Consider the following 18,832-nt stretch of genomic DNA (forward strand, 5'->3'; position numbering starts at 1 on the left):
GGCTATCTTCTGCATGGTGTAAAACGTTGATTGTTCTCAATTAATGTCTCGCTATTAACTTCAACTGCTCTACCCAACCATGGTGAAATCTCCAGGATGAAACTTCACAAGCCACTTTGGACATGTTCAATCAGTCACAGCACCTTCTGCATACATTGCACAAATCTTTTTTTGCATTTCGGTTGCGTTTTTACCTTTCTTGAAATAATAAAGCATAATATGCCGAAAATGTTGCTTTTTTCTTCCATCTTCAATATTAAAATGGCTACACAAAAATTCACCAATTTTGATGTTTTTTTTTTAAATACACACTGATATCACAGCTGTCACATACAATCTAACAAAATTGTTTTGAATGAAGTTAGAAGACAACTAAGTGCTACTAGAACCATCTTATGGAAAAAACAGAGCAAACCTTTTGGCCAACCCAATAGATTGTCCTATTTTAATTTATTTTTATTTTAAGGAAACTAAGAGTTAGGAAAGCTAAGTGTAATACCTAAGATACTAGTTAATACGTATTTAATATCTAAATTTTGAAGGTTAAACATTACATTTCCAGAGTCAACCCAACTTGGTTTTAGTATATATTTCTTTTTTACATTTCTGTGTTCCATTTGCTAATATTTTAAGAGTTTTGCTTCTATGTGAGTATGAGAAATTGGCCTGTAAATGTCCCATATTTTTGTTAGATTTTCTTATCAAGGTTATGTTGAACTCATAAAATGAGTTGAGAATATTTCTCCCTTTCTCTAAAATCTGGAGGAGTTTAAGACTGGCATTATAGCTTTCTTAAGCATTGGTAGACTTTATTGGTGGCTATTTGACCCTTAGTTTTCTTTGTAGAAGGTTTGTAATTATGTATTTAGATTTCGATAATAGTTATTTGAATATGTAAAATTTCTGTTTCTTCTTGTTTCAGTGTTAAATTCTGTTCATCCATTTCACCTAAAATTTCACAGTTATTGGCATAACATTGTTTATTATGTCTTATACATATTTTTTTGTGTGTTGCCTGTTCTCTTAGTTTCTCTTTTTTTTTTTAATCAATTTTCTAGGGGTCATCACTTTTAAAAATCTTTTCACAGAATGATCATTTGGCTTTGTCAATCTTTTTATTTTATGCTTTTTCATGTTTTATAATTCTATTTTTGTGTTAAGTTTTCTGTTATTTTTATATATTTTTCAGATAGATTCTTAGATATTTTATTAGCAGGCTCTCTTCTGTCCTAATATATATGCATATAAGTCCATAAAGCATGGCTTTAAGTGTATTCCACAAATTTTATATGTAATTATTACTCATTAGTATTCAACTTAAATATTTTCTAATCTCCATTGTGAGTTCTACTTTGAAATATATTCCTTACTTTCCAAATATTTGGGGATTTTCTGTTTATATTTTTGTTATTTCTGATTTCTTGCACTGTGACCAAAGAACATATTCTGTATGATTTTTGTCTGTTGGATGTATTAAGATTTGCTCTATGACTTTGCATGTCAACTTTGGTAAATATTTTATGTGTACTTTAAGTGAAACTGTTTTGCTGTAGTTTACAGTGGTCTATCAAATGTTTATTAGGTCAAGTTTGCTTACCATTTTTTTCAAATATTCTGTATCTTTACTGATTTCTTTGTTTTGTTCTTACTAAGTTATTTCAAAATCTACCATTGTGCTTATCGATTTGACTACTTTTGTTTCAGTAAATGTTTTCTTCTTTAGTAGTTTACACTTCGTATAACTTCCAAATGAATTAATCAGTATCAAGTGTGCCTCTTTAATTTAGTAATGCTTTTTGCCTCAGATTATCTGATACTAATATAGCTATATCAACTTTGGTTTAGTTTTTGTTTGCATGGTCTTTCTCTACCTCTTGTTGTAGATGTTGTTTGTGTAAGTGGCACACATATTGTGAACAGAACCTCCATACTGTTCTCCATAGTGTCTGTACCAACTTACATTCCCACCAACAGTGTAGGAGGGTTCCTTTTTCTCCACACCCTCTCCAGCATTTATTATTTATAGACTTTTTGATGATGGCCATTCTGACTAGAGTGAGGTGATACCTCGTTGTAGTTTTGATTTGCATTTCTCTAATAATTAGTGATGTTGAGCATTCTTTTCTTGTGCCTTTTGGCCATCTTTATGTCTTCTTTGGAGAAATGTCTATTTAGATCTTCTCCCCATTTTTTGGTTGAGTTGTTTGTTTTATTGATGTTGAGCTGTATGAGCTATTTGTATATTTTGGAAATTAATCCCTTGTCAGTCACATCATTTGCAAATATTTTCTCCCATTATGTAGGTTGTCTTTTGTTTTGTTTATGGTTTCCTTTGCTGTGGAAAAGGTTTTCAATTTAATTAGTTCCCAGTTGTTTATTTTTATTTCCATTACTCTAGGAGACGGATCCAAAAAAGATATTGCTGCGTTTTATGTCAAAGAGTGTTCTGCCTATGTTTTTCTGTAGGAGTTTTTTTACATTTAGGCAGTGACAGATTCAATGCAATCCCTTTCAAATTACCAATGGCATTTTTCACAGAAGTAGAGCAAAAAAATTTTAAATTTGTATGGAAACACAAAAGACCTCAGATAGCCAAAGTAATCTTGAGAAAGAAAAAACAGAGCTGGAGGAATCAGGCTCCCTGACTTCAGACTGTTCTATAAAGCTTCAGTAATCAAAGGCATATGATACTGGCACAAAAACAGACATAGATCAGTGGAACAGGATAGAAAATCCGGAAATAAACCCATGCACCTGTGGTCAATTAATCTATGACAAAGGAGGCAAGAATATACAGTGGAGAAAAAGCAGTCTCTTTAATTATTGGCGCTGGGAAAACTGGACAGCTACATGTAAAGAATGAAATTAGAAGATTCTCTAACACCATATACAAAAAATAAAGTCAAAATGGATTAAAGACCTAAATAAAAATATCACTCCGTTGTATAGTGTCTCCACTGTTTTTGCTGCAAGATCAGCTATTTGTCTAATTGTTGCTTACTTAATAGATAGATAATCTGTTGTTTTTTCCTCTGACCACTTTTAATATATTTCTGTCTCAAATTTTGAGCAGTTTTTTCTCTGCAGGAACTACTTGTGGATTTTTTTTTTTTTTGGCTTCATGTTCTTAGTCGATATGGAATATATGGCTTTTTAAAAAATTATTTATTTAATCTATTTTTGGCTGTGTTGGGTCTTCTTTGCTGTGCACGGGCTTTCTCTAGCTGCGGTGAGCAAGGGCTATTCTTCATTGCAGTATGCGGACTTCTCATTGCAGTGGCTTCTCTTGTTGTGGAGCACAGGCTCTAGAGCGCAGCCTCAGTAGTTGTGGTGCATGGGCTCAGTAGCTCCGCGGCATGTGGGATCTTCCCGGACCAGGGGTTGAACCCTTGTTCCCTGCATTGGCAGACGGATTCTTAACCACTGTGTATGGCTTGATTTTTGAAATCAGTTTTTGAAAGCTTTCAGCCCTTATCTCTTCAAATACTTCTGCACCATTCTTTTTCTTCTATCATTTGAGATTCACATTGTAGGTATCCACACCATGTTGAAAACACTATTTTTTGATAGTTTTTCTAATTCTCTCATATTTTTTCTTTAGGTTTTAATATTTGTATAACTTATTTTTCTAAAGTAATGATCAGTTATTTTCCCCCATATATATGTATACCTCATATATTTTCCCCTTAATATTTAAAACAACTCTTCCAGTATTATATTTGGTGTTTTCATATAATTTTAATTATTCAAAGAGATTAACTTAGTTGCCCAAGTTCACATATCTGCCAAGCAACTTAGGTTGAAATTTGAACCAAGGTCTAGTTTAAATATCTCTTGCTCTTCATTATATGAAGTTACATTTCCTTTTTTCCTATGTCGTTTTGTCTTTCTCACTTGATATTTGGAGAATAGCTATTATTCAGAATGGTGTGTATAATGATGAATTGCCTTAGTTTATCTTAAAATAACATTCTATCATTCCACCTATATGTATTGGATACAGAAAAATGCACAAATTTATGAGCCAAGTATTACCCCCTTAATGAGTTTATTTTCTACAAGGAAAAAGGAATGTACACAGTTTATTGTGATAGAGAATATGATATCTCAACTGATGAGATCAAGAAAGAATTCACTGAGTAAGTAGAACTTATCATGGAAGAGATGGCAATGTGAGAATTTTTATTTTAATTTTTTTTACTGCATTCAAGGGTAACTTTTATATTATAGACTTGTTTGTTAATACAAATAAAGAAAACAAATACTAGTGGTTCATATTGTGTTTCCTCCCAGCAAATCTATTTGTACTTAACTCAGATTGTCACTTACTGAGTATTCAGGTAAACAGTAAAATTTTGTCCGTCACGATACACAGTGATTGAAAAAATTGGACTTTTTCTCCCTAGGTTATTTCATTTTTGGCTGCAGTTTTGGGTAAAAAGGGAACTCGTGAAGATATTGAAAATAACATGCCAGAGTTTTTACTAAGAAGTATGAAAAAGGAACCCCTTTCTTCTACAGCAAAAAAGGTAAGATATCTAGAAATGTACAGTTCATGAAGCTGGTATTGCAAAAGTGTCTGGAAACTTTTAAACATTATACATTATAGTATAAATTTAAAACATAAGGATTTAAAGATGCTATTTAAACATTTCTTTCATAGACCTAATTTCTGAAGGATTATCAGTTTTGTCCTCAAGTTAGATATGATTGACTCTGAAAATAGCAAAATGTAATTTCAGTTTGAATTTTGGGGGTGGGGTGGGGCTTTCAATCTTTTGCCTGGCAAGATTTACATGACTTAATTTGATTAATTTGTTAAATTTCCATGAATGTGTATGTAAAGTTAATTGAAGTCCATTGTATTGTTTTTTATTTATGTGAGAATGAAATGCAGACAGTAGTAGATATTGCTAACAAAGGTGCATCAATCATGAAGTTGCTTAGCAGAATAATTACCTCCTGAATATATGAAACAAATCCTTCCTATACAAGGAACATCAAAGTTGGAATCAGAAAGGCTAAGTAAGGTCTAGGCTTGTCACTGTCTCTGCCCATGTGACTGTTAATGCTATTCATATCCATTCTTCAGCTTTCTTCTTTGTAAATGTGTGTTTATAAATATCTTATACATAATTCTTATAAAAAATAAGAGATGTCTAAAAAAAAAAGAAATGCAAAAAAGAAAGGTGTACTATAGGTATGTGTCTGACTTTTATATTGTCCTCAGCATCCAGGAAACTGGATAGAAATAAAGTTTAACTGATTTCGTGAAATCCTTATCATGTTATGGTGATGAACCACTTCCTACACATTGTTAAACAGTGTCTTTTACATATTTCTTATATATAAGATTGCTGAGAAGTCCAAGTTTACTCTTGTCTATGATTACGGGCATTTCAGTGTAAAATTTTGAGAGGTATTGGCTTAAGGTATTAAAAAATCTTATTACTTTAAATTTCCTATTATTTTCAATAGCATAGGTCCATTCTTAGTGTCAATTTAAATTTAATCCTAAAGAAGCATTATAATTCTTAATGTGTTTTAAGTTTTCAAGAGTTCAAGTACTGTTTTTAGCTTTGCTTTCAGATTGATTTGAATGTGTTGAACCATCCTTGCATCCCTGGAGTAAATCTCACTTGATGATGGTGTATGATCCTTTTAATGTATTGTTGAGTTCAGTTTACTAGTATTTCACTGAGGATTTATGTTTGTCAGGGATATTAGCCTGTAATTTTCCTTTCTTGTGGTGTTCTTGTCTGGTTTTGGTATCAGGGTAATGCTGGCCTTGTAAATGAGTTTGGAAGTATCCCCTCCTCTTCTATGTTTTTTGGAAGAATGTGGGAAGAATTGGTGTTAATTTCGTAGAATTTACCAGTGAAGGTGTCTGGTCCTAGATTTTTGTTTGTTTGGAGGTTTTTGGTGAATGATTGAATCTCCTTACTAGTAATTGTTCCATTCAGATTTTCTATTCCTTCATAATTCAGTCTTGGTAGGTTGTCTGTTTATAGGAATTTATCCATTTCTTCTAGTTTATCTAATTTGGTGATGTATAATAGTGCAGAGTAATTTCATATGATCCTTTGTATTTCTGTGTTTTTATTTGTAATGTCTCCTGTTTCATTTCTAATTATATTTATTTGAGCCTTCTCTCTTTTTCTTAGTCTAGTTAAGGGTGTCAGTTTTGTTTATCTTTTCAAAAAAAAGCCCTTAGTTTTATTAATTTTTTCTATTATCTCTCTAATCTCTATTTCATTTATCTTCTCTGATCTTTGTTGTTTCTTTCCTTCTACTAACTTTGGGCCTAATTTGTTCTTTTTCTAGATTCTTAAGGTATAAAGTTGGGTTGTATATATGGCTTTTAAAAAATTTTTATAATATAGGCATTTATCACTATATACTTTCCTCTTAGAACTGCTTTTGCTGTGTCCCATAAGTTTTAGTATGTTGTGTTTCAGTTTTCATTTGTCTTAAGGTATTTTTTTATTTCGTTTTTGATTTCTTCTTTGACCCATTGGTTGTTGAGGAGCATATTATTTAATCTTGACATATTTGTGGATTTTTTAGTTTTCCCCTTTGATTGATATCATATCATTGTGTGATAAGATATTTGATATGATTTCAGTCTTCTTAAGTTTATTAAGACTTGTCTTGTCTCCTAACATTTTATCTGTCCTGGAGAGTTCCATATGTGCTTGAGAAGAATATGTATTCTGCTGCTGTTGAATGTTCTGTATATGTCACTAGGTCCATCTGATCCAATGTGTAGTTTAAGTTCACTGTTTCTTTGTTGATTTTCTGTCTGAGTGACCCATTGTTGAAAGTAGAGTATTGAAGTCCCCTATTATTTTATTGTTGTTATTTTTTTCCTCTTCACATCTGTTAATATTTCCTTTATATACTTAGGTGTTCTGATATTGGGTGTATAAATATTTACAGTTGTTACATCCTCTTGATGAATTGACCCTTTTATCATGATCTAATGACCTTGTTTGTCTCTAAGAATAGCTATCCCCACTTTCTTTTGGTTTCCATTTGCATGGAATATCATTTTCCATCTACTCACCTTCAGTTTATATGTGTCTTTAAAGCTGAAGTGAATCTCATTGGTAATATGTGTTTGGGTCTCTTTTTTTTTAAATCCATTCAACCTCTTTATGTCTTTTGATTGGAGAATTTAATCTATTTACATTTAATGTTCCATTCGTTTCCATGACCCAGTCCTTCCAACTGCCTGTTCTTCATTGCGTTTTTTGTTGTTGTTTTATTTTGTTGGTTGTTGTCATATTTAAGTTTCTTCTAGGAAAACTCACTTTGTGGGTTTTTTTTTTTTTTTTGGAAGTTTTCTCTTACATAGGTAAAGGATGGATTCCTCAGGTCTTCAAGTATGTCAGTTCTCATCTGCTCTTGTAGTGTTCTGATCATCCGGTAGTGCCCTTCCAGGCATTTTACTGCTATTATGGATTTATTTTTATATTTGTTCTTCTGTTTTATTGGCATCAATAAATACATGTGTTTAGTTAATCATTTGAACTGGAATTCTATAAAGAAAGTTTTTAATGAGATTACCAGTAATGTCCTACAGTATTCCCCAGAAGCAAATCCAAACAAAACTTATAATTTTGTGTGATGAAATTTACAAAAGATAAATTTGTTTTGATCCATTTAAAAACTCTGTGAATTTTTAAAAGATAGTCTATTAAAAAGCTAGAAGAGAAATAAATTTCTTTATATTTATTATGCTAATGCAAAAATTGCAATGGAATCTTGAAAAATTAATGTTCGAACTACTTGAAAAAAATCCTTTTAATGAATTTAAATGTTATCAATTAAGGAGTGATGGGTTTGAGGTATGTATGTGTGATACACGATGCATCTTATATATATTTTTAACCTTTTCAAGTGTGAATAAATCATCTAAGAATGTGTGAAATAGATGTTTTGTGCCAAGAATAAATTCTTAAAGGAAAAGATACAAACTATGCATTTCAAATATTCTTGGAATGATTCTTTAGATTTAGGCTGTTAAGATTGGAATTCAGTCTTTATGAAAATGAATCAAAGTAAATTCTTTTAAAAATACTACTATCTTGTATGATAAAACTTTAAAGATTCTGTGTAAAATTCATAATCAGTATTAATGCAGAGAGGGAGGATTTTTCTAGCAGTCATAGTACCAGCATCAGATGCAATTTCAATGGTGATTAAACAGAAAATTTTCTAGTATTTTATTTACTATACACTATTTCTTTCATTTATTATCTTGCAAATGATGCTACTTGTTTGATTTTTTGCTGCTGAGTTTATATATTTTGGATATTAACCCCTTGTTATATACATGGTCTGCAAATATTTTCTCCATTTACTAGATTTCATTTTGTTGATGGTTTCCTTTGTTGTACAGAAGCTTTTTAGCTTGATGTAGTCCTACTTTTTGGCTTTTGCTTTTGTTGCCTTTGCCTTTGGTGTCAAATCAAAAAACTCATTGTCAAGATGTAAAGGAGTTTACCGCCTATGTTTTCTTCTAGGAGTTTTATGGTTTCAGGTCTTAATTTCAAGTCTTTAATCCATTTTGAGTTTATTTTTGTGTATGGTATAAGATAGTGACCCAGTTTCATTCTTTTGCATGTGGTTATCCAGTTTTTCCAGCACCATTTATTGATATCTTGACAATATTTATTCTTCCATGAGCATGGATTATCTTACCGTTTATTTGTGACATTTAAAATTTTTTTCATCAGTGTCTCATAGTTTTCAGTGTACAGGTTTTTTTATTTCTTTGTTTAAATTTATTCCGAGTTATTTTATCCTTTTTGATACAATTGTAAATGGGATTGTTTGCTTAATTTCTGTTTCTAATAGTTTGTTGTTAGTATGTAAAAATGAAACAGATTTTTGTATTGACTTTGTATCCTGTAACTTTACTCAATTTCTTTATTAATTCTAACAGTTTTCTGGTGGAATGTTAGGGTTTTCTGTGTATTTCTATGTCTTTGGCAAACAGTGACAGTTTTACTTCCTTTAAAATTTGGATTTTTTTTTTCCCCTCTGGTTAGGATTTTCAGTACTGTGGGAATAAAAGTGGTGAAAGTGGGCATCTTTGTCTTGTTCGTTGTCTTACAGGAAAAGTTTTCAACTCTCACCATTGAGTATGATGTTAGCTGTGTGCTGGTCATATATGACCTTTATTATGTTGAGGTATGTTGTCTCTGTACCCAGTTTGTTGAGTTTTTATCATAAATGGATGTTGAATTTCCTCAAATGCTTTTTCTGCTCTATTGAGATGATCGTATGATTTTTATTCTTCATTTTGTTAGCGTGGTGTATCATGCAGTTGATTTGCATAGGTTGAATCATCCTTGCGTCTGTGGAATAAATCTCACTTGATCATAATTTGTGATCATTTTTGATGTATTGTTGGATTCATTTTGCTAATATTTCATTGAGGATTTTTGTATTTATGTACATCAGGGATATAGCCTATAATTTTCCTTTTTTGTGGTATCCTTGTGTGGTTTTGGTATTGGGCCTCTTAAAATAAGTTTGGAAGCATCCCCTGCTCTTCTATTTTTTCAAAAAGTTTGAGAAGGATTGGTATTAATTCTTCTTTGAACGTTTGATAGATTACCAGTGAAGCTGTCTGTTCCTGAACTTTTGTTTATTTGGAGGTTTTTGGTTACTTATTCAATTTCCTTACTAGAAACTGTTCTGTTCAGATTTTCTATTTCTTCATGATCAGTCTTGGTACATTGTATGTTTCTAATATATTTCCCTTTCTTCTAGTTTTCCAATTTGTTGACATAAAATTGTTCGTAGTAGTCTCTTATGATCCTTTTTATATCTGTGGTATCAACTGTAAGTTCTCCTCTTTTATTTCTGATTTTATTTGAGCCCTCTATCTTTTTTTCTGTTACTTCTAGCTAAAGGTTTGCCAGTGTTGTGTGTGTTGTCAGAGAATCAGCTCTTAGTTTCATTAACCTTGTCTGTCATCTTTTTAGTCTCTATTTTGTTTATTTCCACTCTTATCTTTATTATTTTCCTCCTTCAACTAACTTCAGGCTTCATTTTCTAGTCTGTGTTTTTCTAGTTCCTTGAGGTGTAAGTTTGGTTGTGTATTTGAGAATTTTTTTGTTTCTTGAGGTACTCATGTATCACTATGAACTTTCCTCATAGAACTGCTTTTGCTGCAGCAATAAATTTTGGTACATTATATTTCTGTTTTCATTTGTCCTAAGGTATTTTTTGATTCCTCCTTTGATTTCTTCTTTGACTCATTGGTTGTTCAGTAGCATGTTGTTTAATATCCACAAATTTGTGAATTTTCCAGTTTTTGTCTTGTAATTGATTTCTAGTTTTATACCACTGTCATCAGGAAAGATGCTTGATATGATTTCAACCTTCAATATATTGACTTTTTTTGTGGCTTAACGTATGGTCTGTCCTGGAGAATGTCGCATGTGAATTTAAGAATATATTCTGCTGCTTTTGGAATCATCTGTATATAAGTTATAAGTCAATCTGGTCTAAGTCATTTAAGGTGCCACATATATTTTTAAATTTGACTTTCTTAATTCTTTGATATTCTTGTTAGTTAATTTACTGTTCATTTATTTGCTTTACTTATGTTTTCTACAAATAGTTATAATTTTACTTGTCATTTCCATGCTCATGTTTTATTTACTTTTGTTTAATTAGAAGAGATGGTATTTATTGTTTTGCTATCCATTGATCTAAGTGATATTGGTCTATAATTTTCTACTTTGTTAGACTGTTTATCAAGTTTTGGTATTACTATTATGCTGCTTTTCTAAAAAGGATTTGCAGAGGCTCCTAGAGTGGATTCTCAACTTAAATTTCCATATATTAAATAGCCATAATATACCAAAGAAAAAGTTATCAATTATGCACAATTAGGATGTAAATTAATTAGATTTGGCATTTTTGAAAGAATTAAGATTGTAGAGTTAATTACAGGGAATATGCTTTAGAGCTTTGAGTTAAATAGAAAAAATTCCAATTTTATGGTCTGTAAGTTCTCTCAATATAGGTACATTTTATTTTTCAGCTTGATATCGCACTTTCTCCAATGTGAAATTTTTACTTTGGCTCTGGTGGTCTGTCATTGTCCTCTGAATAGACAGTGCTATTCCTACCTTGCCACTGACACATGCTTTTATTCATTATTTCATTTATCAACTGAACACCTTGGTTTTCTAAGCACAGCACAAAGTACCATGGTTACAGTGGCAAATAAGAAAGTTATGCATCTCAAGGTCATAGGCTTTCTGATTTAAGGTGCTAACATGATATGTCATTGTTGGTTAAGAGCTTTGGAATTACACAGACATGGGTTCAAATACTTACTTTGCCACTTAATAACATTATGACCTTGGGCATATTATTTAACATCTCTATACTTTAGTTTTCTCATCTCTAAAAAGGAAATAATAAATATTTTTACTTTATAGCGTTTTTATGTGAAGTCCTTGGGTTAATGTCTGTTAAATGGCATAACTCAGTTCTCTTACTTCTTTTAGTATTAAAATGAGTTATTGATCCATTTGATTTACCTTTCACAACTTTGAAGACCAATAATGTCTATAAGGAATGTCTTAATTTTTAAACAACTTCTGGAATCTTAGGGCCAATTCTAGGAATCTTCAGGTTCATTGGCCCTTTTTTTTCTTTTTTAGGTTTGGGATTTTTATTTATTTATTTATTTTAGCACCTTTATTGGAGTATAATTGCTTTACAATGGTGTGTTAGTTTCTGCTGTACAACGAAGTGTAGATTCATTGGCACCTTTGATGAATGACCCCTCGAGTGGAAAACTGCTCAAAGTACTCAGTTGGAGTTTGGATAACATTTTCATCTTATAATATTAAAAAGTAAAAAGGTTGGGGGGTCGGGCAGAGACAATAACTGGGCTTATTACTTGGAGCCCAAATTTTTTATTTGAAGGTAGTAGGAGAAAAATGGAATTCATAGGATAAATTCTGAGCCAGAAGATGAAACTATTTGAGATGAATCATGTATGACAAAAAAGTACTTATATATGCTTGATGCTGGGGTAGAAAAAAGGAACTCTCACATTTAGTAGGTTAATCTTCCCTTCTTTTTCTTTTTCCTGTTTCTAAAACAAAGTCACAGATTTGACATCTTACAGCTGACAAATGGTCCAGCTGAAATGTTTCATAGAAGAGAGTGTAGGATTTAGAGTAGTATTGTATTATTTTTTTGTTTGTTATTTTATTTTTTTGTTTGAATGTATGTTTAATTGGTTCATCTTTATCAAGTAGGACAAGTATAAAACTTCAGAAAAAAAACATACTTAAAACCCTATTAAAGATAATAGCTTAGGAATAGTGGTAACAGTAAGAGATAAAAACATTAAAAATTAAAATGGCTGATGACAACAGGATTTGGGATTAGTACAGGACATGTCGGTGAAACCCCAAAACATTTATTTCAAGATTAAACAGAAATATTGTTAATCTTAATGGGTTAGGGCAGAAGTCCCACTTACATGAGTTAAGAGAGAACAGGAGGAGAGTAAGTATGGACAGCAAGTATTGATAACTCCTGAGGATCATTTCTATAAAGAAAGTAAAGTAATGGGGGATAGCTAGAGAGAGATGTAGGTTTAAGGAAGAATTTTTTTGTTTGTTTGGTTTGTTTTTTAATGCTGAGAAATATATATTAGAATTTGTTTGCTTGAGGTTGTGTGTGGTCCACTGAAAAGCAAAATGTAATCATGTTGGGCAAACTGGGGACAGTTTCTTCATCATTGACTTCAGGTTGACAGGAAGTGATTGGAGGCACTATATAAGTTCAGGGTTTGTCTATAGAAGAGAACATGGACAGTTCACCCATGGTAATAGGTGGGAGGGCAGAATATATAGAAGTAAATATAGGTAGGTTATTGATCTAGTGATAAGAGAAGAGGAGGTTTTCTTCTAATTGCTTCAATTTTCCAGTGAGTTTTCCAGGTTATCAACTGGTAGTATCTGAGAGAGGGGGACAGGATATGGACTAGGAAAGTGAAAAGGAAAGAGAGCTCTGGAAGACCATACATTTCAAGAAAAAAACCTGGCCTGCTTTGCATATTTCTATTACCCACATGGCCCTTGAAGTTATTATTGGGATCCTGATTATACTCTTTTTTTGTTTTGGAGAATTATTTTTTTCTTATCTCTCAACTCCTTTTGGGGGGAAAATAAAAAATAGCTGCTCCTTTGGACAAGGTTGGGTATCTATTTTTTTCCTAATAAGGTGCTAAGTAAACAACAAAGTATTTTTTGATGGTCTTCTAAGTCCAGATATATTCAGTTTCTCAGTTGTATTTATACTTATTAACTACAGTGTCAAAAATCAAGGAATAGGACTATTGATATTCTGGATTTAACTTTGGGGTTCTTTTTCATTTAAAAAATTATATCATTAAATTTTTTTTCTTCTTCTTACAGATGTTCTTAATAGTTGCTCCTCTTTCTGTCCTCTACAACTGGAGGGATGAACTGGACACCTGGGGATATTTCAGAGTCACTATTTTACATGGTAACAAAAAAGACAATGAACTGACTCGTGTGAAACAGAGGAAATGTGAAATTGCTCTAACAACATATGAAACACTGCGCTTATGTCTGGATGAACTTAACAGGTAATTGGAATAATGGGAATGATTGCATTAGTATTCTGTTTATGTCAGTTGTATTTATCCCTTTATATTGTGATTTTTTTTAAAGCTCTAAATATTTTTTAGCATGATTTAACTTGACTTCAGGATTATTGAAATAGATAGTTTATAATAATTAACTTATTTTCTAAGAAGAAAAACCTGAGTCAGATTTTCTACAGTTCCTTATTTTATTTCCTCTATTACCTCTCCAAACAATGCATGTTAATGCATAGGACTTGTCCTAAATCTCATGTACAACCTTTTATGTGTATGATACCTCTGGACTAAAACAGTGATTTTCATGAATTATTTTAATTATGGGAGTCTGTTGTGAATATAGAGTGGCAAAAAATACATATACAGGGGCTTCCCTGGTGGCGCCGTGGTTGAGAGTCTGCCTGCCAATGCAGGGGACATGGGTTCGAGCCCTGGTCCGGGAAGATCCCACATGCCGTGGAGCGGCTGGGCCCGTGAGCCACAATTACTGAGCACTTTTTATGCCATGGAAATTAATCATTTTTCTGTTAAATGTGTTGTGAATGTTTTCCCATGTATTTTAACATTGTTTATGCTGTGTTCTTTCATATCGAATTTATTTTATAAAGTTACGTCCCTCTTGAAAAAAAAAAACAAAAAACTGCACGTCTGGAGCCAGTGCTCTGCAACAAGAGAGGCCGCGATAGTGAGAGGCCCGCACACCGCGATGAAGAGTGGCCCCCGCTCGCCGCAACTGGAGAAAGCCCTCGCACAGAAACGAAGATCCAACACAGCCAAAAATAAATAATTAATTAATTGATTAATTAATTAATTTAAAAAAAATACATATACATATTGAGAACCACTATTCCAGGACTATAAGTACCCAAAAGAAATGAACTGTATCTTAAGATTTTAGTGGGGAATCTAGAGACAAGCAATTATAAAGTCATGTGAATGCTATAATATGAAACAGGGGATGTTATAGGAGCACATGAGGAGCCTGACTGCTGCAGAGTGAGGAGAGTAGTCAGGGAGCTTCCCAGAGAAGATGACCTATGAGCTGAGTGAGAATTGAAGGATGGGTAAGAATAGGAAAGAGTAGGAAAATAATCCAGGAAGAGGGAACAAACAACATGTGCAGAGAGGACTTCCCTGGTGGCGCAGTGGTTAAGAATCTGCCTGCCAATGCAGGGGACACGGGTTCCATCCCCAGTCTGGGAAGATCCCACATACCGCGGAGCAGCTAAACCCGTGCGCCACAACTACTGAGCCTGTGCTCTAGAGCCCGCAAGCCACAACTACTGAGCCTGCATGCCACAACTACTGAAGTCAGTGTGCCTAGAGCCCGTGCTCCGCAACAAAGAAGCCACCACACTGAGAAGCCCGAGCACCGCAACCAAGAGTAGCCCCTGCTTGCTGCAACTAGAGAAAGCCCGCGTGCAGCAGCAAAGACCCAACACAGCCAAAAATAAATAAATAAATTTATCCCTTAAAAAAAAAATTGTAGAGGCCTTCAGTCAACAAAGATCACAGCACTTTTTAATAAATGAAAGCAGTTCTGATGTTTTCTGCATGTAATGACTGTAGCCTAGAGTGTAAGAAGGAAGTGGCCAGGAGACAACACCAGTGTGGTAAGCAAGGAACAGATCATAAAGAATACTGAAAGTCTCTTAGAGGATTTTGGTCTTTATCCTTAGAGCAGCAGAGTGTCCCTGAAGTGTTTTCAGGAGATTACTATTATGATAAAAATGATTAGATTTACATTTTATAAGTAACCAAGTTGCTCTGTGCAGAGTAGAGCCGAATTGAATGGAGAAAGACCAATTAGGAGGCTTGTTATGAGCTAAATTGTGTCCCCTCCAAATTCATGTGTTCAAGTCCCAACTCCAAGAACCTCAGAATGTAACTTAAGGTAATTAAGTTAAAATGAAGCCATTATAGTGGGACTTAATCTGGGAGTCCAATCTGACTGGTTGTCCTTAGAAGAAGAGAAGGAGATACCAGGAACTCATGTACACAGAGGAAAGGACACATGAAGACACAGCAAGAGGGCAGCAATCTGTAAGGAGAGAGACCTCAGAAGAAACCAAACTTGCCAACACTTTGATCTTGGAATTTGAGCCTCCAGAACTGTTGTGTCTGGCATCTTTTGCTCATCATCACATTTTTGAGATTCAGCTATGTTATTGAATGTATCAGTGATCATTCTTTTTTAATGCTGAATTGTGTTGCATTTTATGAATATATCACATTTTGTTACCCATTCATTTGAGGATAGATATTTGGGTTTTCCAGTTTTTTTTACTGTAAGTAAAAATTTAAGTAATACTTATGTATAAGCCTTCTTTTGACATATATTTTGATTTCTCTTCTGTAAATTCCTAGGGGTGGGATTTCTGGGTTATATGGTAAGTATAGGTTTAACTTTAGAAGAAACTGATAAACCATTTTCCAAAGAGGTTGTACTATTCTACTCCAACTAGCAACCTATTAAAGTTCATTTGTTTCATATTCTCACCAATATTTGGTATCGTCAGTCTTTTTGTTTTTAGCGTGTATAGTGGTAACCCATTGCAGTGTAATTTGCATTTTTCTGATCTGTGTACACTTGAAAAAAGTGTTTTTTTCTACCGTGGTTGGATGTGATGTTCTATAAATATCAGTAAAGTCAGTTTGGTTAGGTGTTGTTCAAGTATTCTCTATCTTTACTGATTTTCTTTCTAATTGGCTTACAATTTCTGAGAGAGGAATGTTGAAATTTTCAATTATAGTTATGGATTTGTTTATTTCTCCTTTCAGTTCTGTCAATTTTCAATTCATATATTTTGAAGCTCTGTAATTAGGTACACACACATTGATGATTAGTATTTTTTCCTTATAAATTGATCCTTTTATCTTTAAAAATGTTCCTTTTCATATCTAATAATCTTGAAGTTTCATCTGGTATTAATATAGACAATACAGATTTCTTATGCTTACTGTATGTTTATCATTTTCCAACTTTTTGTTTTTATCTGTTCTTTATATTTAAGGTGAGTGTCTTGTGGTTAGCATATAGTTGGGTCTTGCATTTTTATCCTTTTTGATAATCCCTGCCTTTTATTTGGAGTGTTTAGTCCATTTATATTTAATGTAATTACTTTGTAAAGTTGGATTTAGAGCTACCATTTTTGTAAGCTCTAGGATTTTATTTTACTACACTTACAAGCTCATAAGTTTGCCTGTTACTATTTCCTGGATGCTGTCAGAAGACAGGAACAATCTGAGACATGAAGTTAAGTAACTTACCCAAGCCTACAGCAACTAAGTCAGTGGTGGACATGAGATTTAAACTTTGACTTTGGGCTTTTATGCAATGTATTATATAAGAGATATTCTATAGTTAGATAAATGTAATAAGAAATTCATTTATCATAGCACCAGTCATATTTTAATTTTTGTTTAACTGCTCCTTTAGACTGTGAGGTCTTTGATATAGAATAATTTCTGTATTTCAGTGCTTATTACACTTCTAGCATATAATAGTGTTAAGTGGTTATTTTCTGTGATTGTTATAAATATTAAATAGGAATTCTAACATAGAGTTATATAAATATAAATCAGGTTTCTGTGCAAAATTAGAAAAATCAAATGTTACAGTTTTTGTTGTATTTAGTTTTCCTTTATTTGTTTGAATGGTTTTATTTTTAACAATATTTGAAATAATTTATATTCAATCTGAGTAAATATTAAGTAATTTTTGTGAGAATGCTGTATATGATAGACCAGTATTAAACATTTATCATAGATAATCCATAGAGTAGATAAACACTCTATGAGTGAGCTATATCTCTTTGTTATTACTATTATGTTTTACTTCATTTTTATTTTTATCAAAGTTATATATGCATATTATTTAAAGAGCCAAATATGAACACTGTTCACTCCTGTCTGCCACCCCCATTAGCTGCTGTTCAGAGGCAGTCACCTTCAACTCTTTTAACTTATCTTCCTAGTTTTTACTTCCATATCTCAAAGAACATGTTCATGCTGCAACTTAAAAATTGTCCTTTAAGTTTTTTTTTTTTAAAGTTACTTTTGATTCTATTTGGTTTGGTTTTTTTTTTAAATTTTATTTATTTATTTATTTATGGCTTTGTTGGGTCTTCATTTCTGTGCGAGGGCTTTCTCTAGTTGCGGCAAGTGGGGGCCACTCTTCGTCGCGGTGCGCGGGCCTCTCACTATCGCGGCCTCTCTTGTTGCGGAGCACAGGCTCCAGACATGCAGGCTCAGTAATTGTGGCTCACGGGCCTAGTTGCTCCGCGGCATGTGGGATCCTCCCAGACCAGGGCTCGAACCCATGTCCCCTGCATTGGCAGGCAGATTCTCAACCACTGCGCCACCAGGGAAGCCCGTCCTTTAAGTTTTTAACATCACTTGTTGATTTCCTCTTAAGGAAAAATGAGGATTTTGCTGTATTTTGCCCTTCTTTTTCTTACTTTACAGTGTCCTGGCTGGCTATTTTGTGGGATAACGAATAGTATATAGGAGCTCCAACAACTTCTTAAACAGACTGTTGAACATTTACCTAACTCCAATTTCCAGAAGCATCTGGTGCTACCATTTAAGAAAGAGCTCAATAATATGAATCACATTGTTTCTTGGCTTTCTTTACTACTGGCATGGGATAATCCTTCCTCTGTTTTTATAAGTTGTCTTGTTCATCTTCTTCCCTGCTTTTAAAATTTTGTGATTGTTTTCTCCTCTTTTCCTTTGTTCTTGATCTCTTATCCTTTTTCAACTTTATATTAAGAAAATGATCAAACCTTTAGAAAAACTGAAGTAATAGTACATGAACATCTATATACTCAACACCTATATTCACCAGTTGTGTGTGTGTGTGTATATATGTTGGCAAGATATAAGTTAATGTGTGTGTGTTGACTATTAAGTCTGTTTAGTCTCTTCTAATCTAGAACATTCCCTCAACTTTATTTTTTTATTATAAGACATTCTGAGGGGACCAGGCCAGTTGTGTTTTAGGATGTCTCACATTAGATTTGTCTGATTGCTTTCTCAAGGAGTTGTGTATTCCTCTAACATATGTAGTTTTGTAAGCTGATTTTGGTCTAAAGACTTAATTAGCTTCAGGTCAGACATTTTTGACAAGAATACTTCATAAATGATGCTGTGGAC

General features: G+C 32.9%; 1 protein-coding gene across 9 annotated transcripts in view; it reads left to right on the forward strand.

Moving 5' to 3' along the window:
* ERCC6L2 (ERCC excision repair 6 like 2) overlaps positions 1-18,832 on the forward strand; it is a 231,188-nt gene that overhangs the window by 35,273 nt on the left and 177,083 nt on the right. For all 9 annotated transcript variants that reach the window (XM_068552809.1, XM_068552808.1, XM_068552815.1 and 6 more), the window contains exons 3-4: positions 4,407-4,529; positions 13,467-13,660. In XM_068552809.1, the coding sequence (XP_068408910.1) occupies positions 4,407-4,529; positions 13,467-13,660 (317 nt within the window). The remainder of the gene's footprint in view (positions 1-4,406; positions 4,530-13,466; positions 13,661-18,832) is intronic.

This window comes from Eschrichtius robustus, chromosome 10, assembly GCF_028021215.1.
Source record: "Eschrichtius robustus isolate mEscRob2 chromosome 10, mEscRob2.pri, whole genome shotgun sequence".
Lineage (NCBI taxonomy): Eukaryota > Metazoa > Chordata > Mammalia > Artiodactyla > Eschrichtiidae > Eschrichtius > Eschrichtius robustus.